The 27,981-nt window shown below is 54.4% G+C and overlaps 1 protein-coding gene across 5 annotated transcripts; it reads left to right on the top strand.

Moving 5' to 3' along the window:
- The first annotated feature begins 428 nt into the window (after positions 1-428).
- On the top strand, positions 429-25,210 carry GRINA (glutamate ionotropic receptor NMDA type subunit associated protein 1). Of its 5 annotated transcripts, none has more exons than XM_054984836.1 (8): positions 429-451; positions 15,774-16,140; positions 16,408-16,467; positions 16,597-16,709; positions 17,409-17,609; positions 17,800-17,928; positions 21,058-21,201; positions 21,621-25,210. In XM_054984836.1, exons 2-8 carry the CDS (start codon positions 15,810-15,812, stop codon positions 21,768-21,770), a joined length of 1,128 nt encoding a protein of 375 aa, XP_054840811.1. In that variant the 5' UTR covers positions 429-451; positions 15,774-15,809; the 3' UTR covers positions 21,771-25,210. The 5 variants fall into 5 exon arrangements, with proteins under 5 accessions (XP_054840811.1, XP_054840809.1, XP_054840810.1 ...); XM_054984834.1 differs by lacking the exon at positions 429-451 and adding an exon at positions 563-651; XM_054984835.1 differs by lacking the exon at positions 429-451 and adding an exon at positions 4,956-5,028.
- Positions 25,211-27,981: the final 2,771 nt, after the last annotated feature.

Below are 27,981 nucleotides of genomic sequence, written 5' to 3'. Positions count from 1 at the left end.
CGGAGGCCCCGCGCGCACCGCCCCCCACCCTCCGCGAGGCTCTTTCGGCGCACATCCGGGGCCCCGCCCAGCAGGCCGCCCTCTCGGGCCCGCCCCCTCGCGCACCTTCCGCAGCGACGGGCGGGGGCGGGGCGACGGGCGCCGACACGCGGCCTCCCCCTCTCATTGGCGGGCCGCCTGTCCGTCAGAGCCGCCGCCCCCTCCCCGCCCACGAGGTCCCGCGCTCCGATTGGCGGACTCGGTCGGTTCCGCGCCGCGTTATTGTTATTTTCCTTCTTATCCCCGCCCCCTCCCTGGACGTCGCCGGTTCGCCCACAGGCCCGCCCGTCAGGCCGCCGGGCCCAATCAGCGCGCGGGCCGCGCCTCCTCCCTTTGGCGCGCCGGGCGCTTCGGCCGGGGAGAAGACGCGCGTTGACGTTGCGCACGTGTGAAGGCGGCTCCGGAGCGGCGGGTGAGCTTCTGGCGGGAAGAGCCCCGGGCGGGCGGAGGGGAGGCCCGGCGTGGCTCCGCCTTCCCCCGCCCTCCTCCTCGCGTCACGCGCCCGGCCAGCGCCGCTGCGGCAGTGGGCGGAGCCTCGGGCGGCCACGCCCACCGGAGCAGCGCCGGCAGCAACAGCAGGCGGAGGCGGAGGCGGAGGCAGAGGAGCGGCCGGTGAGGAGGGGGCGCGGGGGGCGCGGGCCGGGCAGGCGGCGGGGGAGTCGCGCCCCGCTCGGCCGCCTCGGGCTCGGGCTCGGGCTCGGGCTCGGGGGGCCGCCCGCCGGAGCTGCGCAGGCCCGAGAGCGGCCTCCCGCTGAGCCGAGCCGGGCTCGGGAGGGGCGAGCGAGGGCGCTTGGCCTGGAGAGGGGGGCGAAGTTCCGGCGGGCGCCTCGGCCGTCCCGGCTCCCGCCTCGCCTCCCGGGGCCCGGCAGGGAGGGCTTGGCGGCCGCAGAGGGCCGGGGGGGGCGTCGGGGCGTGCCGCTGGGCCTGCTGCGCCGGGAGGGGGCGCCCCCCTCAGCCCCCCCCGCTGTCTTGGCACGGGAGCCCCCCCCGCCTGTCTCTCCCGGGCGGGAGGTGGGTTGAGCGGCGCCAGCCGATGCTGGCAGCAGCCGGGCCCGGGCCGCAATGGCCGCAGCCCGGAACAAAACACGTCTTATGCGCGCTACGTTAGCCAGTGCGGGGAACGGTCTTGCATGAGTATAAAAACCAGTTAGTGCAGCAGTCATGCATATAGTGTACGCAGTGGCGTTTATAGTTGCGCCGCCCTGCACGGCCTTGCTGCCGCATCCCCCTGTCGCCTTTATGGAAATGCCCCCCCCCGACCCATTCCATTTCCAAGCGCTGGCAGGGTGCCAGAAGGGGGGGGGGCTGCCAGGTTGGCCATTCCACAAGCTGGGGGCCCCAACAGGGAAGGCAGGTGGGCAGGCAACGGTTGGCCTTGCCCATCAGCCGGGTGGCATCAGCAGAAGGCCATGCTCAGAGGAGCCAAGTTACTGTGGCAGAGCATGGCAGAAGTGGTTTGTAGAGATGAGGGGCTGTGAGGGGTTTGCATGTGATGGCGGGTACCTGAAATTGAACCCAGTAACCGATGGGCGGCTGGTGGAGTGACTACAGAACGGGAGTGATAGGCGTGCTCTGACTAGCTCCGGGTAACAAGTGAGCTGCAGCATTCTGTACCAGCTGAAGTTTCCCAGTTGACTTCAAGGGCCAGACCTACACAAAGTGTATTGCAGCAGTCTAGTCTTGAGGTTACTGTGGCCTGGATCCAGGTTGCCAGACCATCCGAGTCCAAGTCAGTATCATCCCCTGTGACCCACTCGGAGTACTCAGGAGAAGAGGCTGAGGAGCCAGGCCCAGGGAGCCAGGAGGGCCTGACGCTGCAGAGGCACCTGCTGTCCGTGCACCAGCCACACCTAAGGCCACCCTGCCGGAGTCTGGAAGCGAGCCCTTATCACCAGCCACTAGACATCTGCCAGGCAGGACGCTATTCGGGACCCTCTGCTCCTCTGCAGAAACGGCCGTGGCAGAGCAGAAGTGCCAGGCTGGCTGCACACCATCTCGCTGTGACCCCAGAGCAGAGTGCTGAGAGCGGTGATTCCTCGTAGGATCCTGGCTACAGGCCAGCACAGCCTCCAGAGCTGCAACACCTGCCAGCAGGTGCCGCTGAGCCCGATTGACACCCCCCTCCGATTTAGGCTCAGGCTTGGGAAGGCTGCCTTGCTGGATCAGCCGCTCGCTAGGCACAAGCCCTGTGCTCTCGCTCCCCTGCCTGTCTGTGCCCCTAAGCCGAGCCAGCCAAGCCGTTGTTCCCGCTCCAGAGGAGCCCGGGTCTGGCAGCCTGCAGAGCACAGGACAGCAGGGGGCCATCTTCTGGGCTGAATGAAGCTGGAAGGAAGCGCTTGTGGTGGCTGCGTTAACTTGCCTCCAGCGGCAGCAGTCTTGGCTCCAGCAGAGCTCCGAGGTTCTTAACAGGCTCAGTAAGGGTTGGCTAAACTCCGTCAATAGTGGGGAGCACAACGTTGAAGGCTTCCCCACAGCAGAGGGCTGGGCCTCCCCAGCTGCCCAGCCACATGGAGCAAGCAGGGAGGCGTGTGGAGACGGACGTGGCACGCTGGAAAGGCAGAGGCGTGGCACGTGCAGAGCCCCTGGTGTGATTCCCAGGTGGGGGGAGCTGGAGGGCCGTCTGGTGGGACTCCAAGCCGCTGCTGAAGCTTGGCCCTGCCAGTCTTCATCTTGGGGGATGGGCTGCTCTCTCGTGTGCCCGTCACTTTGGCCAGCAAGCCCCCACGCTCTGTCTCCTCCCTGCACCCAGGGGACTCAGGGCCACTACACCCCCCCACTCCGCCCAGCAGCCTCCGTCCACCCCGCCCACCCCCGGCCAACTGTGTGGACTGTTGGACAGCTGCAGAGATGTGGAGCAGTGAGCCACCAGGAAACGCTTCCATTACAGCCATCGATCCCTCCCTAGGCTTAGCCAGGGGCTTGCTCTGTAATGGGCATGCAGTCTTCTCTGGCCCTCGTCTTACTGGGCAGCAGTAATGAGTCATCTTCCAGACCAACAGCAGAGAGCATCGGTCGCCAGGTTTCTGCACATGGTGCCTGAGTAGGGCTTGTGGGCCCCCCCTCTGCCTTGCAGGAGGTCCCTGCATGGAGGGAGAGTCCATTGGGGACGCAGCAGGTACTCATCCCTTACATGGGGCTGCCTTGGGGCCCTATCTGGGGCTGCTGTGGCTGCAAGACATCTGGCGTCAGAGGTGTGCATCAATGGGTGCACAGACAGGGTTGCCAGCAACTCTTGCGGGAGTCCGGGGCACTGAGGCGTGGCGTGGCTTGGGTGCCAGAGGCAGCAGCCCTGCTTTGAGGCAGGGATTCCCCCATCTCTTGCGTGCCTGTGGGGGCAGCTGCCGCCGAAGCAACGCTTTTAAAAAATCTGCACAGCCAATGAGAAACCTTGCTGAATGAAAGCCCCACCCAGCTTCCTGAAATAATTGGTGGGTGCCAGGAAAAGTGTCAGCAGGCACTGCGTTGGGGGCCCCCGGGGCTGAGGGGTGGGAGGGAGCACGGTGAGCTCAGGAGGGCTGATTCAGACACCTGCGTGCAGCCCCCACCTGCTGAGGTCTCTCTTGCGGTGGGACGGGCCGCCCAGAAAAGCCCTGGGGCTGCTACAGCACCCCTCTCCTTGCCAGCCCCCTCTGGAGCAGCAGGTGCCCCGCTTGTGGCATCCAAAGAAACACTCGTGTTAGTTCCGTAAATCAACCAACCAAATTTCTTTGGCCTCGGCTGAGGGGCTTCCCAAAGAAAGGCAGCCTTTCAAAGTGGAGTTCCATATTGATACTTAATACAGAGGAAGGCTTTGATCAAGCTTTATCTGATCGGTGATCATTTGCTGCAGTGGGATCAAAAGGCTATAATCTGCCCATGTTTGTGGCAGAGGTAGACTTTAGCAGTTAGTTCCGTGTTCCTTCTTTGGTACCAGGGCCTTGTCCTCTCGCATAGTTAACTTTGCTGATGGTGAGCGTACTTTTTAGCTGAGAAAGGTTCTTCGAAGGCTCAGTCCGGCGCTTCCTCTGTTAAGCTGCTGGCGTGTCTGGTTTACAGGGAAGGGGGTCTCGCTTGCTAGCACACGCAGATGGACGCTGCACCCCCAGGGTGTTTTCGGGGAGGGGGGCTGCTGCTTTTGAAGAGGCACCTCCGTGACCCAGGAGAAGGAGAGCGTCGTTTCCATCGCACAGATGCATCTTTGTGGTCTTCTACTCCAGAGGTCTCCCCCGTGAATTTCCTCCAAAGATGCACAACCAGGCTTGAAGATCTAGAGGAGTTAGCCGTGCTAGTCTGTAGTTGAAAAATAGGAGTCTAGTAGCACCTTTAAGACTAACCAACTTTATTGTAGCATAAGCTTTCGACAACCACCACTCTCTTCGTCAGATGCATCTGACGCTGTGGTTCTCGAAAGCTTATGCTACAATAAAGTTGGTTCGTCTTAAAGGTGCTACTGGACTGTTTACTATTTTGCAACCAGGCTTGTAGTCTCCGCCTCCTCCTCTGCATGTGTGGCACCTACCGTCACCCCAGCCAGGCAGGCCACAGTTCTGTCGTGGCGGGGCAGGCGTCCCTCCTTCAGAAACTGCCCCAGAAGTGCGCCGTCTCCTGCGCTCTCCGCTGGCAACGTTAACTGCGTAGCTTCATTTCTCCCCCTCGGAGCAAAAAGAGCAACCGGGCAAATGCTTCAGGCCGGCCGGAGAGGCCACACCGGCGTTTCCGGGGCTGCTGGCTGGGGGAGCGTCGCGCCCGGAGGCAGCTGGGCCCCGGGCTGGACAGCACAGGGACCCCCGAGGGAGGAAGCGGCGCTGGGGCAGGGCCTCCTCCTCCTCCGTCTCGGGCTGAGCAGCGGCGAGCCGTGGCGGGGGTGGGTGGGAAGGACTCGGACCCCGTGACGAGTCAGCCCTGGAGGCTGGGAAGGGAGGGGCTGCGGGCGGAGGCGGGCGGGCTGGCCGGCGAGGGCATGCGCGCCTCTTCTCTTGCAAACCCGGAGCTGAAGCCCAGAGCAGCGAAGTAGGTCGCGCCGAGTGCCCCGGGGCGGGGGGTGTCGGAGCGGGTGTCTTCGTGGGCGCCTTCCTCCCGCGCGAGCGCGTTCCTGGCCCGGCTGGCCGCGTTGGGCCCCGGGGCAAGCAAAGGACAAGAGTTCTTCTTGCTGCCGGAAGGAGCCCGCCGCACTGGGGCTCCTGCCTGGGGTGGGGGCCGTGTGCTGCTGCTGCTCCCGCCCGCCCCCGCCCCCGCCGTAGGAGGCTTTGGCTGCGGCGCTCATGGCTTGCGGCGCTGTCGATTTGGCGGAGCGGCGTGAGAGGTACGTGGCCGGTCGTGCGCGGGTGGGGGGGTGGGGGGTGGGGGCAAACGGGCCCGGGGGCTCTGCGCCCCCGCCAGCCAGCCAGCCAGCCAGCCAGCCCTCGGTTCTGTCACCTGCTTGTCTGGGTCGGCCACGCGGGCCAAGCCTGTTATGGCCCCCTCCCCCGCGGGTCTCTCGTCCCCACCGGCCCGTCCGGGACGTGAAGGCTGCTTCTGAGAGGCAAGAGCGCCAAGCCGTTAAACGGCTTAATTCTGGGCTGAGCTGGCTTAGCCCGGGGGGGGGGGCTTGCTGCTGCCTGCTCCAGGCCTCTGGCGAATGTTCCGGGGCTGGAGCTTTCTTGGAGGGCCCCCTCCCCCCTCCAGTGCTGCTGGTTCGGGGGGGGGCGGGGGGGGGAGGGAGGCGCTCGTTCTGGGGTCTCTCTGCAGTGCCATGCCCGGCTTTCCTTTCACGCCAGAAGCGTCTTGATTGAGATGTTTCGGGCAGGGAGCCGCGTTGGTCTGCAGACGGAGAGCAGGATTGGCGTCCGGTGGCACCTTGGAGACCAACCAGATTTCCCGGGCAGGAGCGCTCAAGAGTCGGGGCCAGATGCCTCTTCTCCGCTGCCCGCGAGCGAGCGCCATCCGGCTTGCCCTCCAGGGTCCAAAGGCTGGGATCGTTCCTGGCTGACGTCCAGACGCAGCCTCTGCCTCGGCTTGCTTGGGAGGGCTGGGGCCTGGAAATGGCAGCGAGCTTTCCCAGCCCTGTTCTAAGAGTGCAGGAGAGCCCAAAGGGAGGCTTGGGGTCTGTGCACCTGCCTCAGCAGTGGCAAGGAAGTCCTGTAAGTGCTTCGTGTGGGCGTGGGGGGGGGGGGGTAGCATTGCGGGGGAGGCTTATTTTATTTATTCACTTTATATATATATTATGGTCTGTCTCTGCTGAGATTTGAGGTGGGTTTCAAAACTAAACTGTGCAACAAAACCAGTGTATAATCCATACAATAAACAAGGCAGCAGAACTGTGGTTGCACTAGAGGGTTAGGGCAGGGGGAAGCAAGCTGCGAAGGGTGGCCCCCCCCCCCACCGACTGCTGTCAAGCGCCAGGGGGGCTGGAAGTCACGAGCTCTGGCAAGCCGTGCCCTCTAGCATGGCAGCATCGCAGAACCAGCCCTGTGCCTGTCCTTGGCACCTGTTACAAACATTAACATCATTTAGAGTATGCCTTTATCAATGAGAAGGCAGGTTACACGGAATGTCAATACGATCAACAATCCAATAAAGTAAGGACAGCAGGAATTTGAAAGTAAACGGAAATCCGATACAGTGCTGGGACAGGGGAAATGCTGAAACACAGCATGAACAGATTGAGATGACATAGTAAATCAAGTAGGAGCATACTTACAGCAACAGAGAATGCACAGCACTATAGTCTACAGGCCCTATCCCTATACCATCGCCTCTCTCTCTGAACCACTTCCTTACAGCACAGCTCTATCGACTGTGTAAAAAGTCCTGGATCGTTCAGTTTACATGTTTTGAAGAAAGCCAGGAGAATGGTGTGACTCCAAACGGGAGCAATATGCATGCTCTGCCCAGCTCCTGGTGATAATTGAGCGGTGGTGTTCTGAACCAGCGAGAGTCCTTGAGTTCTCTGTGAGGGGAGACCAATATGGAGTGAGTTACAGTAGTCTAGCCTCGATGTTACCATGGCATGGATCTAGGTGGCCAGATTGGCCGTGTCAAGGTAGGCGGCCGACTTCTGGGCTAGCCTGAGTTGGGAGAGGATAAAACGAAGGGGAACCTCTGAATAACAGAAACAAGGTGCAGAATACCAGAAGTCTAAGAAAGATTATGAATTGTATACGAAAGAATATAGAAGGTACATATAATATAAAAATTGTAAAAAGGATTGTAATTACAAAATTACAAAAAACATAATTACTACAACTGGACATATGCTGTAAGGAATTGACAAGCTATAAACGGCACCGCCAACAGCCAAGACAGGGTGCTGGCTACCTCGCTCCTGGAAATTTGGGAGCCTGTTGTAAACAGTTGTAGAGAGATAATGAATTTTAACAATGAAAGCAAACCATAATTTTAAACATATTGTGAATTGATATCCCAGAGACTCAAAAAACCGTTTGTAATACATGGATTCAATTACAACCCTGTGAAAAGATTTACAGATATCCCATCAGTTCAATGAAATCGTTGTATAATAAAAACAGTGTTAAAAAAGAACAAAGTCATAATAATATAAAATGTAGCTTATATCTAAAGGGCAACTTTTGTAAGTATAGTATGCGTGTAAAAGAGAATATTGCTTCAGAGAGAGTAAGAAGGGGAGGGCTCAGCTCAGCTGCCACAAATTAGCAAGTCTACAGAGGAGTAGTTAAAGAGGTAAGTGATTATCGAAGAGACCAAAACCATTAAGGGGAAAAAGCAATAAGTGAGGCAGCTCAAATTAAGATCTTTAGGAATCCATCTAGTCAATGCATTTTTGTACTGAATCATTTTACTAATTGCAACTCAGCTCATGTTATTTATGTGTTGCGATGTCCTTGCAATTTACTCTGTGTAGGTATGACCACACTTCCTTTCAAACACAGCCTGTCAGAACATTGTAGTAAGGTCAGAAATCATAACATGGTTCCCCTGTTGGTTAGTCACTTTTTATCCTTGAAGCAAAACAGTAAAGAGTCCAATAGCACCTTTAAGACTAACCAACTTTACTGTAGCATAAGCTTTTGAGAATCACAGTTCTCTTTGTGAGATGCATCTGATGAAGAGAGCTGTGATTCTCGAAAGCTTATGCCTCAATAAAGTTGATTAGTCTTAAAGGTGCTACTGGACCCTTTACTGTTTTGCTACTACAGACTAACACGGCTAACTCCTCTGGATCTATGTCCTTGAAGCAGAAGCCTACTGATTTCAAATTCTTTGTTACTGAGAAACTAAATTACAAATGCTTCTCTAATTATGACGTGGAAAAATGACTTAGACAGAGGGAGGCTTTTTGAATCTACGCATCGGGATCCACACATCCTTTAGGTCTTGATGATAGGTTAGAGCTATATAGGTTACAGCCTATATCTAACTGATACAGTATCTTGGGTCAGCATATACATTACATGGTTTAACTTGATTTGGGGAAAAAAACTTTTTTCCACAGTTAATCTTTTTATTGAGTGTTTTTCCGCCCTTACTGATGCATGATCTTTCTTAGACCTCAGGTACTCTGTACCTTCTTTTTTCTGAGTTGGGACTGAGGAGGCCTTTCTTGCAGCTGCCTTGACTTGCTTCTCTAGCAGCAGCGCTGGATCCGGTATAACCCCCAGGCTCTTAACCGAGACTGCAGGGGGTCGGTTGAACCCCGTCGGAAGTGGGAAGTGCCACGCCCGTCAAGATCTCTGCCTCCCCAACCAGCATCTGTCTGGTCTGGCTTCTGTCGCAGCTCGTTCGCTTTCAGCATCCCTGTGGACGTAGCCAACTGGCTGCTTGAGGGCAGTCAGTGTTTTGGAAGAAAAAGTAGAAATTTGGGGAAATTTTGAAATTATGCTGTACTTATTTCGTATCAAACCTGTACTTGGCTGATTGCTTTAAGGACATAAAATGCATCATATATAACTTAGCCTGTAAAATGTGCTATTTACCAGATCAGCCGTTCTGGATGGGGCTGCAGTTCCCTTGAAGGAACATACCTGGGTTCTGGGGTGTTCTTGGATCCAGGCCGACTCCTGGAGAGGTAGGTGGCAGCTGTGCACTGGAGTGCCTTTTACCAGCTTCACCTGGTTAGCCTGCTGTGGCCTTTCCTAGGCAGAAAAGATCTGGCCGCGATGGTGCATGCCCTAGTTACATCTAGACTAGATTACTGCAATGTGCTCTGCGTGGGACTGCCCCTGAGAAGTCTTCAGAGACTTCGATTGGTGCAGAATGCTGCAGCCAGGATGTTGACTGGAGTGGGTCATCTGCGCTGGCTCCCTGTCTGTGTCTGGGCGTAATTCAAGGTGATGGTGTTAACCTTGAAAGCCCTCCGTGGTTTGGGATCAACATGCCTGGACAACTGCATACTCCTTTATGGACCTGCACGACCACTATGGACATCTTTGGAGGCCCTACTTTGGGTGCCCCCACCTTCTGAGATTAGGCAGCCGGAGAGAGGGCCTGGCCTTCTTGGTTGTGGCACCCAAACTCTAGAACTCTCCCCCAGGGGGACTCATCTGTCCCCTTTTGTTGGCTCCTTCCACCAGCAGCTGAAGACTTCTGTGTTTGATTCGGTGTTCCCTCAGCGTTCCTGCCTGCCCGCCCAGTGCTTTAATGGTGTTTGTTGGCATTACTTGCCGTCTGCTTTTCTCTCTGGGGCGGTCTCAGATTTTACGGCAGCCATGGCAATATCAAGACTCCCCCAGGCGGTTTGGGCTGCTGCGTATGAAGCAGGCCGCACGCTAGGTTTGGTGTTTGCACAGGACTTGATCTGAACGGTCTGCTCGTTTATTTGTTTTTTTGTTTTATTTGAAAAGAAAAATAGAAATGACAACCAAAAGTGCATCGAAACTTATACAGAATACAAAGTACTACGTTTGAACTACAACAGAGAAGTATATTCAAAATATGTGGCAACACAACTAGCTTATGGGATAGTTCTCTACTCTCTCTCCTTAATTGCTTATACCTAAAATTTAATATCAATAGTTTTTAATCAGTCATCTCTTCCACATTTTATAGTCAACCTTTTTAAGGTCTCTGTATTATGATTACTCTATTTCCATATTAACTATTTTTCTTAGTTTCGAGCTAGGTAATCTAGGAAATCTGTTACGTACATAAGAAGTCAATTTAGCCATTGATGCATATTGGTACAGTTTATCGACTCAAGACATTTTGGGGCAAGATTCTGTCTTACGTTTTTCTGCATGTAATACTCTCGCACCTGTCACCATGGACTTGGAAAGTTCTCCCTGTTCTTCTGTAATATTACTCGGTAGAATGTGTAATAGCAGGGACGGCTCAGTTGTGAACCAGGGCCATGGTCAGACCATTTCCTTGTAAGGGTCGGCCTGGGAGTGGCCACCCCCCCCCCCTTTGTAGGAGCGACAAGCATATTTATGTTTGCCTGTGGCCGACGGATGGGCCCCCGATGTTTTCCAAAAGGCTTTGCAGGATTTATCTGGACCTGCTGCCAGTTCTCTTGATGATCTGACGGAGGTCTAGAATAGAGGTTTTCGGGAATGAGATTGCTGATGAGATTGCTGCCTGGTGCTCTTTGCACCCTCTTGTCTCCGTGGCTCTTTGGTATGAGAATCTAAGAGACCTCAACAAGTTGCTCAGAAGGCTAGAGCAAACCTGGGTCAGTGCTGTGAGAACACACTGTAGAGCCCAGGTGGCGAAAAGAGATTATTTGGCTACCTACACTGTACCTGCTCGTTTGCAGCCAGCTAAATTATTTTGTTGGTTTGACTACCCCTTTGAGTCCTAAATCTGATACTGATTTAGCCTTTAGCTGTGATTTGTTTGCCACCTTTTTGTGGATAAAGTCTCTGAGCTCTGCATAGAATTGGCCGCCAAACTTGATGGCAGTCCCGGGATGGGGGTTCCGTGGGCACCGCCCGGTTCTTCTTTGGATTCCTCGTGGATGGTGGACAGGATCCTAATAGCTGTGACGCTGACCCCCTGCTCGTTGAATCTCTCCCCATTGTGGCTGGTAAAATCATATCACAACATGGTAAAAGGCCCTCTGTGACAGATTATCAATTATCTCCAGGCTGTTTCCCCAGCTCCCTTGAGGCAATTGCCAGACCTTTGTTAAAGAAACCCTCCTCAGATAAAAAGAAACGGGATAATTGCTGCCCAGGGACTCATCTTCCCTTTCTGGGGAACATAATTGAACAAGCAATGGTCTCACGCATGCCCTGGTTTTGGAGCCGCCACAACTTGGGTCACCTCAGTTGACTCTCTCAGCGTCCATCCGGTCAGAGGCATATGCCGCTGGCCGAGTGGCTCCAGCTGGCCTTTGGAGGTTAACCAGATGTGTTGGGGGGGGCGGGCGGGTTGTCCTGATTCTGATACGTATTGTAATATTTTGACTTAAATTCTATTGGTATTATTTGATCTTACATCAGTGTCAAATGTTGTAAGTTGCCTCAAAACCCCAAGGGGAGTAGCGACTAAAAAATCAAATAAATAAATTTCTTAGCTACCTTGGTGGGCCTTATGAATAGAGAAAGGTGGGATATAAATGTTACTAGATAAATAAATAAATATGAAATTTAAAACGATAAATATCTTCATTTTCTATAAGAAAAATTGTGAGTATATCCCATGCTTAAGACTCGTAAACTGCTGCCCCCTGTGCAACTATAGCACGCGTATCTTTAATTTTTGCCGTCTGACAGGTAGGAAGAATCAAGGCCACCAGCAAGACCCTCCCTTGGGGCACCTCTTGGATACACCCCTTAACGCGGTGAGGGGGTTTGAGAGTGTCAGTGAAGCCGAGAGCAACACCAGGAAAAGTGTCTTTGGGGGAAATACTGTAATTTTTGAGAAAGTATGAAATATACCCAATATTAAATAGAGACTCACAGCCAGCCGAGCCCTGACTATCCTAGCACATTTCACTTATTCCAAAAGGGGGGAAATATTTAGTAGGAGTGTTTTTCAGTACTATCCTACATTTCCCAATAAAATCTTGCCTTAAAAAGCGTCTCATTCCGAAGAGCGCAAAAACAACCGTAGGAGGCTTTTCCAGTCCCCTCCCCCGCCAATTCCCCCACAGGGTCCTGGTGTCTCTCATGGTGGCCCTTGGTTGCCGCGGTGATGGAGGCGGCATTAGAACTCGGTCTCTGTGTTCCGGGAAGCAGTTGGGAGCTGCTTCCGAGAGCGGCTGGGGGGGGGGGGCAGACACCTCTGGGGGCAGCGGGCCCTGCAGGGCTGACGGTGAGCACCCACCAGGAGCAGAAGGAAGGTGGGCTGCGATGAGGGGCCAAGCTCTGCTGATACGGGGGGGGGGGAGCTTCTGCCCACAGTGTGCCATCTCTGTGCCAGACTGCCGCATGTGCTGCTGCTGCATGCTGGTTAAGAGCAGAGATTGAGAGCCAAAAGCCCCCCCCCCCCCCACACACACACACGCACGCACCAGTAAAAGAAAATCTGCTCAATTATGGCCTTCTTTGGTAGAGCTGGGTGGAGGGGCTCAGATGTTCTTTTGGACTGCCTTACAGGGGTGTTGTATTGTTCAGTCACTTCTAAGCAGCTCCTACACTCTGCCCCAGGATGGTTTCTTCCCGAGAGCTGGGCAGTTATTGCCCCAGCTCCTCTGCCCCAGGACACATTGGCAGCTGGCACGAGTTGGGCAGGGCAGAATGAAAGGGGGTGTTGTGCAGGGAGCGGGGAGAGGCCTGGGGGGTATTTGGAGGGAACTTTGGGCGGAATCCGCTGTTTGAGGTTGATGTGTGGTTCGGGTCAGACCCTACGCTGGGTCATCCTGCCCCCCTTTTTTCTATTTTAGCAAGTTCAAAGGGGAAAAGGACAGAAAGCGGGAGCTAAAAGAACAGGAGGATGAATTTCATGGAATAGCTGGTTAGAAGCATAACCCCAAAGCCGCAGAATACCGTTTATTATGTCTTAGCCTTGATAAAAAGTATAACTTGGATTTTGGTTGCGACCAACATGGCTGCATACTTTTTCTGTGCCTTATTATGGCAGTTATGCCCCCCCTTTTCTGCCCGTCTGGGGCCTCAGAGTGGCTGTCTGGCACAGGCCGCCCACGTGTCAGCCCTGAGGCGGTCTGCAACCAATGCCTGGCTTTGCTTCTGTGCCCCCCTTCAAGTGCAAAGGTGGGGGTTTCTTTTGTGTTTTGAAACGGTGTGCCCTGTGTTGCAGATAGGGGTGGAAAGGTCTACCGTGCCTGCCTTCTCCCCCCTTCCATGGGGGGGGGGGAGGACACGGGCTGTGGGCTTTCTTTCTGGAGAGCCCCTGCTCCTAGGAATGCAGGCGGCCCCAACGTTTACAGTTCCTGGGCACATGTGGGACGTGGAGTTCCACGCAAACTCTGTCAACCTCGAGAGGGTGCTTTTTGTTTTTAACACAGGCTTCCAGGCCTGATAACAGAACAGTGGCTGAGTGGGGTGTGAGCGGAGGGCTCTTGGTGCCCTCCAGTGCGCCTCCTCAGCTCTTCTCATGAATGAATTGTGGGGACTTGGCAGATATCCTTAACTTGCATAATTTATGTCTGAGCCAGACCTCGGCATTTAGTGGAGCAGCTGTTTCTTGCCCCCATCCAGCCCTGCCTGCGTATGGAAAGAAGCAGAGATCGGAAGAGGTGCAGGGTAGGGCCTTCTGTGTTGTGGCCTCTGTTTCCTGGACACGCTGCCCCAGGAAGCCCACCTTTGTCAGCCCTGCCAGTGTTCAGGTATAGAGTAGCGCCTCCCCTTTAGGTATTTGAGGGGTTCCCTGCTTCAGGAGGATTTACCTTCTGTGTCAGCCAGACACAGAAGGAATGTTTGTCTGGCTGACACACATGTAAACTTTGCTCAGTGAAGAGTGGTGCGATGGGGTAGGACCCACTCGTCTCATTAAAAATATTCCTAAAGTCTCCATTGTGGCATGTTCTGAACTCTTGCCCAAAAGTGGTGGTGGGCTGGGGGGTGGGCAATCAAGCTTGATCTGGATAAAACCGGTGCAGCTGGTTAGGGTTAGGGTGGGTGGGAGTGCTGTCCCCCGAAGGGCCTGGTTTTTGGTTTGGAGATGCCGTTAAATGTGGCCCTGCAGAGAGAAGGGCAGTTCCCTTCCAGCTGGCTTTGCCTCCTGTGTCAGCTTTGCCCCTTCCTGGCCACGGTTCTCCGTGGTATGATAACCTCTTGGTCAGATTACTGTATTGTGCCTTTGACACCTCTTTGGAAGAGCCAGGTTGCCCGCTGAGCTGCCACTCGTGCTGGAGATCCGGTGATGTTTGCTTCATAATAACAAAGTGTAGAGTACTCACCATGATTTTAATCACAGGTATTCATGTTAATCGTGTGTGTCCTTAAGTAGTTTTCATAACCTCCGTAGGGTTCAGCCGCCAGTCGGGTAAAATACAGGGTCAGTTCGAAGGGCTGGTTTCTCCCCTTAGAGCCCGGAATGCCGAGGGCCAGGGTTACCCGAAGGACCGCTTCCTTCCTCCCGCATTGTCCAGCCCACCAGCTGAGGTCTTCCTCACAGCCCTGCCCTCTGCTGCCACCATCAGAAGTGAGGTGAGGGGCAACCAGGGGCAGGGCCTTTTCAGGAGTGGCAGCGCAGCGCTGGCATGCCCTTCCCAAGGAGGTTCACCTGGCGCCTGCGTCGCTCTCTGGTAGGCACCAGGCCCGGACATTTCTGTTCACCCGGCTTCTTCATTAAAGGTGAGACTCCAGGCACAGCAGGGGTCAAGCATTCCAAAAACACTGCAGTAGGCCACGAATGGCCGGGAGTTGAGAGCCAGCAGAAATCAGACACCTGAAAGCCAGCATAAGCAACTTCACCAGGCAGAAACTGCTCTGCAGGTACACAGTAGTGCAGTCCACAGTCCCCGTCCCTTTACCATCGTCTCTCTGAGCCATTTCCTCACAGCGGAGTCCTGCTACCTGTGTTTAAAAAAAGCTCTCCTGAATAATTCCATTGTTCACGGAAAGCCAGGAGGACGGGGGCCCTCCTAACCTTGCCAGGCAGGCTATTCCATGAAGTGGGGGCCACCACAGAGGATGCACGTGGATAGGCCACTGGTGATTTTGCCCGCGTGCAGGGTGGCACCTGCAGAAGGCCCCGTTCAGACGAGCAAAGCTGTCGTGCTGGAGCAGAGAGAGAGAGAGGCAGGTCTGCAGAGATGAGGGACCGCCTGGGAAGGGCTTTGTATAGGAAACCCGGTGCCTTGAACTGGGCCCGGTAACTGATGGGCAGCCAATAGTGCGTCTGCAGAATGGATGTAATAGTGTGTTTTGGCCTGGGAACTGGTATTCATTTTAAGATGCCTAATTGTTTTTCTGTTATGTTGGTTGTTTTATGCTGGGTTTAATTAAGAACGTTTAATGTCGATTTTATTGTGCTTTGTTTTGTAAGCTGCATTGGGCTGGTTCCCTGGAGAGGCAATAAGGAAATTCTCCAAATAAATCAAGGAAACAAACCTGATTTCAGGTGTGCAGAAAGAGCCTGCAGCCTGGGCTGTAGCGACCAGAGGCTTGGTGTGTGGCAGTGTGTGTTGCATTCTGACTCTGCCTGGGAGCGGACAGGCGAGAAACTATTTGAGAGAACCTGCCTAGTTGGTGCAAGCTGAGACGCCTGGCAAAAGTGCATGTGTGTGCCTCCCCCCCCCCCCCGGTCTGAAACAGGATTTGCAGCTGGTACGCCGCCGGGGAAACTCGTAACAAGACCCCTCTGGGCGGCAAGGGGGGAGGGCCTGCTGGAGAAGGGGCGTTCCTGGGTCCCAGCGGTAGTTTCTCATTCTTCCCCTCATCTCTCTGCAGCTCTGAGGTGGTGGCCGACGTGTGAGCACCGGAGCCATGTCGCACGAGAAGAGCTTTCTGGTGTCGGGCGACCCTTTTCCTGGACAGCAGCCCCCAGTTCCACCAGGCTATGCCCAGCCTCCATACCCAACAGCTCCCTATCCACAGCCACAGTTCCAACCGGCAGCCTATGCCCAGCCTGGCTACCCCGCTGCGGGGCCCTACCCACAGGGACCCTACCCAGCTGCAGGGCCCTACCCGCAAGGGCCCTACCCAGCTGCGGGGCCCTACCCGCAAGGACCCTACCCTCAGGGGCCCTACCCGCAGGGACCCTACCCTCAGGGGCCTTATGGCCAACCACATCCTGTCGGCCCTGTGGACCAAGACTGTAAGTAGGCGGCTGCTGGGGGGAGGGAGGGAGGACATTGGCAGGGGTGGGCTGAGGGTGGACCCATGTGGATTTCCCAGTGGCTTCCTTGCCTTGCCCCGAGCGCGCTCTCCTGTCTCTTGGCTCTCTGTCACCCGGTGGGGCATGAATGGGGCTTCTCCTAAAGAGTCTAGGGGGGTTGGTTTGTGGGGACATACGGCCCTTGAAGCAGCCCCCTCCAAGGCCCCCTCAGTCTCCTCTCTTCTCTTGCTGCTTTGTGCCCCGAAGGTGGAACAAGGCCCCCTGTCTATGTGATCTGGAGATCAGGCACCGTGGCCTCCAGGATTGGTGAGCGCTCCCCCCGCTAAGGGTCGGGGCAAGGGGTTGCAGAGCCTGGCAGAGTCAGAGGAGCGGGCCTGCCCTGGTCGGCACAGCGGGGGGGGCGAGGCACTAACCTGGCTTGCTGCTTCTCCCCAGCACCGCTGCACAGTAACTACCATGAAGACGGGCCTCCCTCCTATTACGACAACCAGGATTTCCCCACTACGAACTGGGACGATAAAAACATCCGCCAGGCCTTCATTCGCAAGGTGAGGAGCGAGGCACGGTGTGTCTGGGAGGGGCTGCCCTGTGCCTCCGTGGCAGAGCCCGCGCTTGGCCCGCAGAAGAGAAGAGCGCCGCTGGGTCAGGCTGGAGGCCCATCTGGCCCAGCGCCTGCTACCTTCGGTGGGAGGCCCACCAGCCGCCCCCCTCCCCTTTGCCCCCCCAGCAGCCGAGGTTCAGGGCCTCTCTTAGCTTTGCACCCAGAGGCTCGGACTCTGCATCCTGGCTGAGAGCCTTTGGTGGAGCTCTCTAGGGATTCGCCTGTTCCCTTTTAATGTCCTCTACACCAGCAGCCCTTGTGGCAGGTTCTGTTGTATGAAGAACGTGTGGCATTCGTGGCCCTCAGATGTCACAGTCACTTGCAGCACCTGCAGCCAAAAGGGTCTTGGGCACCCAAGAAAGCTGCTGCCACCCCCAGAGTTCCAGGGAGAAGGCTAATGGGGTTGGCTGTGTGTAGGGCTGTGGTGGGCGGCCCCCCAGGGCAAGGCAGGCTCTTCTCTGTTGGATGGTTCTGCTTCTGTACTTGCAAGCGTGGGGGGCACGAAGGGTTCTGCCCCAATGCAAGGAGATCCAGGCTTCTCCGGGGGCGGGAGGGGCACCAGCTCACTCTTCACAGTCCATGTAATCTCCAAGGGGCTCTTGATAGCTGCCCCCCAGTCGCTGCACTGTCGCTCCTGTGCCCACAGGTGTTCCTCGTGCTGACCCTTCAGCTCTCCGTCACCTTTGCCTTCGTGGCCATCTTCACCTTTGTGGACGGCGTGAAGGGCTTTGTGAGGAAAAATGTCTGGACCTACTACGTCTCCTACGTCATCTTCTTCATTTCGCTCATTATTCTCAGCTGCTGTGGAGAGTTCCGGCGCAAGCACCCCTGGAACCTTGTTGCCCTGGTAAGGGCCTGACCCAGTCATAGGGGGGCAGCCAGGCTGCCTTGGGAGCTGGTGGGGAAAGCCCCCCCCGTTTGCGGGGCAGATGAGGCCCGGCGGGCGGGCGGGCTATGGAGCCAGAGGCCCCTGCCAGGAGGGCTTGGAGTCATGCGTGCTGCCAGGTTCCTGCGACTCGTGCTTCCTTCTTCCACAGTCCGTCTTGACCCTGTGCCTCTCCTACATGGTGGGCATGATCGCCAGCTTCTACAACACGGACGCTGTCTTCATGGCGGTGGGCATCACAGCTGTTGTCTGCTTCACCGTCGTTCTGTTCTCCTTGCAGGTGGGTGTGCGTGGTGCCGCTCTTCTTCCTGTGGCTTGGGAGGCCTGGGGCTACTGTCCCCGCCCATGTAGCGGGCAGGGGGCTTATTCCGCTGCCTTGCTTTATCCCTGGGGTGTTGATGGGGCAGGTGCAGACCCCTCACTCTTTGCCCAGAGTAGCCAGGACTGGCTGGTCCGCTCCCTGTATCCACTGGGACACTTGTGGTTCTGCTCACAGGAGAAACTTTTGGTTACATGAATTGGCCCAGTCCCACTGCAGAGGGGATTTTGACCTGATCCTGATACACACCCAGAGATGTGAAAGCATGGGAGAAAGAAACCTGAAAAATTCAGGGGATACCCCTGCCCCCATTTTCTTGTAAAATGAATGAGATGCTTTTTAAGGTGGGGTTTTTGTTCATTCAAAATGTGCTGTATGAAAAATTTTACATACAATAATCTAAAGCATTAGAGAATGATAATTCCTTTGTATGCTGTAGACACAGATGGTGTGTTTCCAAAGGTATATTTATTGTTTAAATGAGACTAGTTTGAGTAGCAATTCATATGCCTTAATCATGGTTTGATTGTAGTAAATGAAGGAGGTTCGTTTTCACTGTTAAAGTTTATTTTGATATCTAAAAATGCTGCTGAGCCCGTCATGACTTTATGGAGACTGTTAAATACACTTATAGAATAGAATCATCGAGTTGGAAGGGGCCATACAGACCTTCCAGTCCAACCCCCTGCCCAATGCAGAATCAGACTAAAGCATCCCTGACCAATATTCATCCAGCCTCTTCTTGAAAACTGCCAGTGAAGGGGAGCTCACCACCTCCCTAGGCAGCTGATTCCACCTTTGAACTACTCTGACCATAAAAAACTTTTTCCTAATATCCAGCCGGTACCTTTGTGCATGTAATCTCAGCCCATTGCTTCGCGTCCTACCCGCTGCTGCCAACCGGAACAGCTCCTTGCCCTCCTCCAAATGACAGCCTTTCAAATATTTAAAGAGAGCAATCATGTCCCCCCTCAACCTCCTCTTCTCCAAACTAAACATTCCCAAGGCCCTCAGCCTTTCCTCGTAGGGCTCAGTCTCCAGACCCCTGATCATCCTCGTCGCTCTCCTCTGCACCCTCTCGATTTTGTCCACATCCTTTTTGAAGTAAGGCCTCCAGAACTGCACACAAAACTCCAGGTGTGGCCTGACCAAGGCAGTATAGAGAGGGGCTATGACTGCCTGCGATTTCGACGCTATGGCCCCTTTGATACAACCCAAGATTGAATTAGCATTTTTTGCCACTGCATCACACTGACTGCTCATATTCAGTTTACAGTCCACTCTTACCCCAAGATCCCTTTCACATATACTACTGCCCAGAAGTGTATCCCCCATCCAGTATTTGTGCTTCCCATTTTTGTGGCCCAGATGTCATACTGTGCACTTGTCTTTGTTGAATTGCATCCTATTCACAGCTGCCCACTTCTCCAGAGTATTCAGGTCTTGTTGAATTTTAATTCTATCTTCTTGGGTGTTTGCTGCTCCTCCCAATTTGGTATCATCAGCAAATTTAATGAACAGCCCTTCCCCTCCTTCATCCAGATCATTGATAAAAATATTGAAAAGTACCGGGCCCAAAACCGAGCCCTGTGGCACCCCACTGGACACCTCCCTCCAATCTGATGAAACGCCGTTGACCACCACTCTTTGGGTGCAGTCCTCCAACCAGTTCCCTATCCACCGAACTGTCCTATAGTTTACTCCAGTTTGCCCATCAGAATGTCATGGGGGACCTTATCAAAAGCTTTACTGAAGTCCAGATAAATCACGTCAACAGAGTTCCCCAGATCCAGTAAGCTGGTCACTCGATCAAAGAAGGAAACCAGGTTGGTTTGGCAAGATCTGTTAGGAACAAAACCATGCTGACTTCCCCGGATCACTGAGTGGTCCTTCAGATGCTTACCGATTGATCCCTTGAAAATCTGTTCTAATATCTTCCCAGCAACAGAAGTCAGACTGACCGGCTTGTAGTTTCCCGGGTCATCCTGCCTCCCTTTCTTAAAGATTGGGGATAACATTCGCTCTTCTCGTGTCTTGTGGCACATCCCCAGTCCTCCAGGAGGCCTTGAAGATGATGGACAGGGTTCTGCAAGTTCTCTGGAAAGTTCTTTCAGCACTCTTGGGTGCACCCCATCCGGCCCAGGGGATTTGTATTCATCCAGTGCAGCCAGATGCCTCTCCACAACCTCTCTGTCAATGTCAATTAGCCACTCAGGTGTCCTGCCACATTTTCTACTATCTCTAGATGTGCCTGAGTTCTTCAGGGAGAAAACATTTACATTTTTTCCACTTACAACATTTATTCCAAAATTGGTTTTCTTATTTCAGCTCCTCCTCCGCCCCTGCCTCTCAGATGATGCACAACAAGGTAGCAGAGAGTGCCGCAGTTTGCAGCTCTCTCTCAAAGACTGGGTCTATCTATAGTTTTGCTGCTAGAAAACTGAAGCATTTGTACTCTTAAATTACATATATATGTCAAATTGTACTGTTTTATATGCAAAATAACGAACAAATTGCCTTGGCCTGGATGGCCAGGTGAGCCTGATCATGTCAGATCTCAGAAGCTAAGCAGGGTCGGCCTTGGTTAGTGATTGGATGGGAGGCCTCCAACGAAGGCCAGGGCTGCAGAGGCAGGCATTGGCGCACCACCCCTGAAGGTCTCTTGCCTTGAAAACCCCACCAGGGGTCGCCATCAGTCAGCTCTGACTTGAGCGCACTCTCCACCACCACCAACTTCTAAATTATGCCTTTTTATATTGCTAAAGCAGTAAAATAGGATAGGAAAGTAAATACATGTTCAACTGTTTTCCCCAAGCAAGACTTTCCCCTCCACGGCTTAAGAAATTTTGGAAACGTGTGTTTGGAAACGATCTTTGAAGCAGAATCAGATCTTGCCAAACAAGCAGATGCCGTGCCGATTTTGGCCTGCGTGCCTCACTGAGCTTCAAGGGTGTGCCTGCGCTGCGTTTCCCGTTTCTTTTCTCAGCCAGGCAGGACGCAAAGCCAAGGAAGGGAGGGGGGTTGAAGGGGGGGGCTGCAGTGTGGGGGTCTGCCCTGACGACCCCCCCCCCCCCGGTGCTTCCCTTGCAGACCAAGTATGACTTCACCTCCTGCCACGGCGTGCTCATCGTCTGCCTGGTGGTGCTCATCGTCTTCTCCATCCTGTGCATCTTTATCCAGAACCGCATCTTGCAGATTGTCTACGCCTCCCTCGGAGCCCTTCTCTTCACTTGTGTGAGTGTCTGGATGGGGTGGCAGTCCTGGGGAGGGGGAGTCCCTTGTTCTGCAGGCAGCTGGCTTAGCCCCTCCCCCTGTGCCCTCACGTATTTGCCGGGAATCGCCCCTGTTGTCCCCCAACCCCTGCCTTGATCGCTGTGTGTCCCGGCTGGCCTATCCAGTAGTCTAAGGGGGCTGGAACCAAGGTGGGGGGGTGGGGGTGAGTCCGAGCAGCACCCATTGCGTTCTTGAGGGTGGCCTTGCCCAGCTTGTAATTTGGGGGGGGGCACACTGTGTTTTGCTCCAAGGGGCTGAAGCTGGAGGGGGGCAGGGAGGAGATCCCGCTGCCTGCTGGCCTCCTGGATTGTCCCCGGCAGAGGGGTCTGCCGTCCTGGGCTGGGAGTCTCGCGGACCAACCGACTTCCCTTTCTTTGCAGTTCCTGGCTGTGGACACTCAGATGATCCTGGGGAACAAGCAGCTGGCCATCAGTCCGGAGGAGTACGTCTTTGCAGCCCTCAACCTCTACACAGACATTATTAACATCTTCCTTTACATCTTGGCCATCATCGGGCGTGCCAAGGAGTAGGGCGCCGGCAGCGTAGAGTTCCCCCTTCCTCCCAAGCCCCGTCTCTTGTCCTGGTTCTCCTCCTCCGGGGGCTCTTTTTCCGTCCGTATTTGTGTTCTCCTCCTCGCCCGTCCTCCCCAGATTGTGCTTTGCTGGGTCAGATGACAGGATGGGACACCTCAGGGCAGCAAAGGGCTGAGCCGTGTTCCTTCCGCCTGCCCCCACGTCGGGGGTGGGGGGATGTGTAAATATGCTGCACTTTGGGGGTGTTTTTCTTCTTTTGCATTTTGGTCTGGAAATGGAAATATTTATTTAATACAGAGGAACGTCCTTGGCCCGGGCATGCCACCCATGCTCCCCTCCCCACCCCACCCGCTGCCCCCCACAAGTACCAAAGCTCTTCTAGTGCTCCGCTCCTGTTGCACTCAAACACCCTTCCTCTTGGCTGGGAATGAGCTCTTATCTCCTTCTCCCTGCCCCAGTATTAGGAGGTCCTGATCCGCTTTGCCTTCCACGTTCCTGGGCTTGGTGTTCCAGCCGTTGTGAAGGCCGAGTCTGTGCATCCTCACCCCTCTGTTCTGCCTTCCTTCCAGAATGTTGGGGGAGGTTGTCCTCTTCTCCTCTCGTGGTGGGCCAGGGGCACGGGGTGCAGAGGCTTTCCTGCGCTGGGCCTCCACCCGATCTGTGGCTCTGCGGAGGCCTTTTGCACACCGAGGGGAAGTCATAGCCTGGGAGACTTGCTGTCGGCTAGATGCTGTGCATCCCGCTCCCTCCTCTCCTTCCTCTTCCCCCCCCCAGGGGGCTTTGGCCTGCAGCATGCTGAGCAGCCACAGCAGTGCCCTCTGGGCCTCTGCACTCAGCTGTATCTATAGGATGTCTGAATAAAACTGAGCCTGTTCCAGAAGCCAGCAGCCATCTGTCTTGTCTTTCCTGGGGTGCCAGGGGAGCGCACGCATGGCCAGCCAGGGATGTGGGTCTGGGGAGCAGGTCTGATGGGGCCAAGGGCTGCATGCAGCTGGGGGCTGGGGAGCCTGCCTCCTTCCAAAATGCGGGCCTTTTTTGTGTGTGCAATCTCTGGGATCCTTCGAAGTGTAGCGAGGCTGCAGACCAGGGGAAGGGTGTGTGCATGTGGTGTCTGCTCAGGGCCACGCCAACGCTCTTTTGGCAGCTGACGTAAGGGTTGGGGGCTGCTTCACCCATGAAGTGGGGCAGAAGTCTGGGGAACTGTGTGTCAGCACACCACATGCCTTCCCCATGCTTCTTCTGGGTCCCCCATGGGCTCTGCCTGAGCCTCACAGCTGTTCTGGCCACTCCCTTCTGCACGGGCACAGCTGGTACCAGGCACTCTCGGGATCCTTGCCTGGGCGGCATGCTTCTCACCGGCACGGTGGCTACATAGCCCCGGACTCGGACCCTGGATGGAGAGCTGCTTCCTGCCCCGGAGGAGTGGGGGCCAAGGCCTCCTCCAGCTCACATTGTCCCACAAGAAAAGCTCAGCACTGTGCCCTCAGCAGGGCCCACAGCACCCACCCCTTTGCTTCACAGAGCCTTCCTTCGCGTTGGCCTTGAGTTTGGTTTAAGAGCTTCCCCCCACACACACGTGGCGGCAGAGAGGCCGAGGGGGAGAAGGCTTTGCCTAAGGCCACCTGAGGGCAGGCGTCACGCAGCCCAATATCCTGTGTCTCATGGTGAACAGTGAGATGCCTCTGGGTGGCCCTTGAGCAGAGATGGAAGGAAACGGGCTGCCCCCAGCAACGGGGGTCCAAAGAACCACTGCCTCTGAACAAGGAGGCTCTCCTAAGCCAGTCTTCCTGGCCCGCCCGTTAATTCTGTGCTGAGGAAAGAAGTGCGTGGCTCCTATCTGCCGCCTGCCTCTCCACTGCCAATGGGTGGCCGGGGGTCTGTGGTATTTTGGGAGAGGGGGGAGAAGTCGCCCAGTCCCTTCCTGTGCAGAACGCGTGGCCCTGAAAGCCCAGGGAGAGCTTTTCTTGGTTGATAACCTGCCACCTCTTCCCAGTTTTTCTTGTATGTGGCACTTCTTCTGGGAGCAAGTTAAGCGAGGCTGAGGGGAGCAGGCAAGGCGGTGCAGCTCTGGCACATCCAAGGCGTTCCTGGGAGCTGCCTGGGCCGGAGCGTCTGTATTCCCAGAGCAAGTGAGAAAGGCCAGTGCAGTGCTGGGAGCTCCCAGGAGGAGGGGATGCACGGAGGGGTCAGCCCAGGCAGGCCTTTGGTCTGAGCCAGCCCTGTTCTTCTGGTGTGCTTGTTGGTTTCTGTGCCTGGCCTGGCTCACGAGCCTGAGTTATTGGCAGTGAGACGTGTTGTGGAGGGAAGCCCTGCCTTGCAGCAGTCGGCACTCTCGTGGTGTCTGCGAAGGAACAAGGGAAGCCGCCCCGTTTTCCCCTAATGGAGTTCTGGCCCTTCTCTTGTGGCGTACTTTCATCCCCAGCTGCCCGCAGAAATTCAGGCTTCGGGTTCTGGGCTTGTCTGCTGCTGCTGCTGCTGTGTGTGTGTGTGTACGTGCATGCGCGTCGGGTGCTTCTCGACTCTCTCTACCTGCCACTGCACCTGTGTCTGAGTTCCAAATCACTCTTGCCCTCCTCCCTTCCACTAGGATGGCGCTTACCTGCCGGGCACTAAAATGGGTCTTTCCTGCTAGGACAACATGTCCATTTCTAGGGCACCAGTTCTGTGACTCCACCATGTGGCCGGAAGCTTGCGGCCAGCTGCCTTCCGCAGAAACGAGTGAAATTCCAGGCGGGAACAGGAAGGTTTGGGGACTGCAGCACTGAGAGCCACCTAGTAGGAGCAGTGCACGACCTTGTTATCTGCTAAGGTGGCCCTTTAGTGAGTTTGTCTCTCCATGGCCCAGTGACCTACCAGAAATGCCCTTCCTTGAACGGGACGGTCAGAAGGCCAGCCAGTGAGCTGGCCATCTGGTCCAGCAGCCTGTTCCATACAGTGAGCAGCTGCATGGAGGACAAGGCCTTCCCTTGGTGCCGCCTCCCAGTGCGGAGATTCAGAGCTTTGCGGCCAGTCCCATGACTAGCGATGGCTAGTTGCCATCAGTGGAGCTGCCCTCCTGGAATTCATCCAACCATCTACACACAAGGCTGTCATGCTGTCCACCGGCAATGAATTGCACAGTTTAAATGCTCACCGAGTACGGAAAGACGTGCTTTTATCTGTTCTGTACCTGTTGCCCATCAACTTAATAATCTGTCCCAGAATTCCATCATGAAAGGAGAGAGAAAAAAGCCCCCTCCCGCCCCAGGCGTATTTTATGAACCTCTTAGGTGTTGTTTTTCAAGACTGTTTATTTATTTATTTATATAAGTTATTTGAGAGTCAAGGCAAATTACAAAGCAATTCAGTCAGATAGTTTTAAAATATCTAATGAACTATGTAATAGACCTTTGTTTACAGAATTAGAAAACTGCAAATAAAAGAACCTGTCTAAGGCGTGACATTCTGTTATGAATGGTGGGAGACGATGCAGTCAACGCAAGGTGCGACACACAACAGTCCAACAGACTTCTGGCCTCTTCCTTTATAAGAGGTTCCTCCTCAGCTGTTCCGTTTCACTACCGTTCTAATCCTGTTGTAAAAATCCCTCCTGAATGTTTCTGTTTTGTACATTCTACAAAAGCGTGTGGCCGTTCCTGATCTCGAATGTGCCATCACACAAGATAGGAACCACAACAAAACACACCTGTCCTGGCCCATTGCCTTTGGTAGGGTGGTATCCAAGGAAGGTTTTGCTTGGGTGAGTGAAGCTCATTGGCCCAGCCTGCTAGGAAAGAGAGGCCTACAGGTATGTGGGATGAAGAGCACGAAGGGCTTGGTATTTATTTGGTGTAGCCAGTTTGGTGGTGTGGTTCAGAGCGGCAGGACTCTAATCTGGAGAACCAGGTTTAATTCCTCATTCCTCTGCTTGAAGCCACCTGGGTGACCTTGGCTCAGTCACAGCTTCTAGGAGCTCTCTCAGCCCCACCCGCCTCACAGGGTGATTGTCGTGAGGATAACAAGAACACAGTTTGTAAACCGCTTTGAGTGGACGTTAAGTTGTCCTGAAGGGCGGTATATAAATCAAATGTTAATGTTGTTATTTATGTTATTTATACTCTGCCTTTCTCACTGAGATTAAAATTAAATCAGGCTAGGATATTCAATAAAAATACAATAGGGTAAGAATAGCATAAAGTTAAAAATAAGCATAATTCCAAATACTTAGATGAAACATTGCTGAAATGGAACACAAGTAATTTGAAATAACGTATTAAATGGTGCAGAAAGTACCCAGTAGGTGCATATCTTACATCAACAGATAGTACCCAGCAGTATAGTGTACAGGCCCTGTCTCTCAAAGCTTCTCTCAAAGCCATCTCTTACAGCACAGCCCTACTAGCAGAGTTAAGCCCTCCTGAGGAATTCATTTTCCCCCCTATTTTTCAGAAAGCCGAGAGAGGCAGCCTCCCTGATGAATTTGGGCAGGCCATGCCACAAGGTGGGGGCATCACACGTGTGTGGGCAGCCGCTGATTTTGATCATTTGCAAGGTGGCATGTGCAGAAGGCCCTGCTCAGGTGGACAAATCTGCCATGGTGGAACATAGGGGGAGAGGGGAGGGGCAGGGTTAGGTCCTGCAGATAGGAGGGGCCAAGGCCATAAGGGGCTTTGTATGTGACGGCCAAGACCCTTGCACTGAGCCCGGTAACTGATGGGTAGCCGATGGAGCGACTGCAGGATGGGAGTCATGGGAACGTTCTGCCTGGCTCTGTCTTGCGCTGCCAGCAGACCCCATGGAGGCAGGGGAAACCCTGAACAGGTCCCAGGAGGCAGTTTTGGAATGGATGCGGGCTAAGGAAGTGAAACATTATCCAGAAAAAAACGGGAGGTGTTACTTGGGAGAAAGGGTTAAGCCAGGAAAGGGGATATCTCCTGTTCTTGATAGAGTTGCGCTCCCCTAGGGGAGTGCTTGTGGCTTGGGGGTGCTGCTGGACTCAGCCAGGAGGACGCCTGTTGGATAAACAGATAGCAATGGCTGCCAGGGGCTCCTTTTACCAGCTTCAGCTGGTGAGCTATTTGAAGCCGTTCCTGGGCAGGAAAGATCTTGCCCCTGTAGTACATGTCCTGGTGACGCGAGGGCAGGTTGGACTGCTAATGCTTCACTGACCGTCTTCAAGGAGCGGCTGGACGAATCCTTGTCCAGGGATGCTTTAGGCTATTCCTGCGTTGGGCAGGGGGATAGACTAGATGGTCTGTAAGGCCCCTTCCAACTCTAGGATTCTATGATTCTGTTAACATCTAGATTAGATTACTGCAATGCACTCTATGTGGGGCTGGTCTTGAAGACTGTCCAGAAGTTTCAGTTGGTACAGATTACTGTGGCCAGAATCCTGACTGGTGCGGGTGGGGACCATATCACTCCTGTCTTGTTCCATCTGCACTGGCTCTCAGTTTGTTTTCGGGCCCAATTCTCAAGGTGCTGGTTTTGGTTTTTATAGCCCTATATAGCTTGGGGCCAGCATATTTTAAGGACCGCCATATGTATATACCCGTTCTTTCTGGTCACCGTCACAAGTGCTGTTTTGGGTGTCCTCGCCATGTGAGGCAACCCGAAGGAGGTGGTGGCTCAAATCTTTGGAACTCCCTCCCCAAGGAGATTTGTGTCTCCCCCTTTATTGCGTCTTCCGCCAGTAAGTGAGAACTTTTTTGTTCTGCCTGGCATACCCCCAATAATTATTATTGGCCCTCCTCCCTGTTGTTTGTGTTGTCTGTTTGTGTGGCCGCATGTATCAAAAATTTTATACTATATTTTAAATGTTTTAAATCATTAGTATTTTAATGTTCACTGCCTTGGGGACTCTGTTTTGGGTGGAAAGGCAGAATATAAATATTTTAAATAAAATAAATAAATAGATAGCTCCTGATAACAATTGAGCTGCAGGCATTCTGCACCATCCGGAATCTCCAAGCTGACTCTGAGGGAAGACCTAGGAAGGGTGTGATACAGTAGTCTAGTCTCAATGTTACCACGAATCCAGGTAGCCAGACTGGTCATGTTGAGGTAGGCTAATGGCTGGTACCTTGAACTGATCTTGGTAAATGAGCAGTAACCAATGGACTGATTGTGGAATGAGTGTAACATGCGCTCTAAGCTCCAGATAGTAACTGAGCTGCAGTGTTCTGTCCCAAGAGGAATTTCCAGTTTAATTTCAAGGACAGTCCCTTTC

This window comes from Eublepharis macularius, chromosome 7, assembly GCF_028583425.1.
Source record: "Eublepharis macularius isolate TG4126 chromosome 7, MPM_Emac_v1.0, whole genome shotgun sequence".
NCBI lineage: Eukaryota > Metazoa > Chordata > Lepidosauria > Squamata > Eublepharidae > Eublepharis > Eublepharis macularius.
This window is presented reverse-complemented; position numbering and strand designations above follow the sequence as displayed.

What these genes read in the sequence shown, in the direction of transcription:
- GRINA (XM_054984836.1), top strand. Translation starts at nt 15,810, where the DNA reads ATGTCGCACGAGAAGAGCTTTCTGGTGTCGGGCGACCCTTTTCCTGGA. An exon ending in CACCGTGGCCTCCAGGATTG is followed by an intron (nt 16,468 to 16,596) that starts GTGAGCGCTCCC and finishes GCTTCTCCCCAG; the next exon opens with CACCGCTGCACAGTAACTAC. An exon ending in GCCAGGCCTTCATTCGCAAG is followed by an intron (nt 16,710 to 17,408) that starts GTGAGGAGCGAG and finishes CTGTGCCCACAG; the next exon opens with GTGTTCCTCGTGCTGACCCT.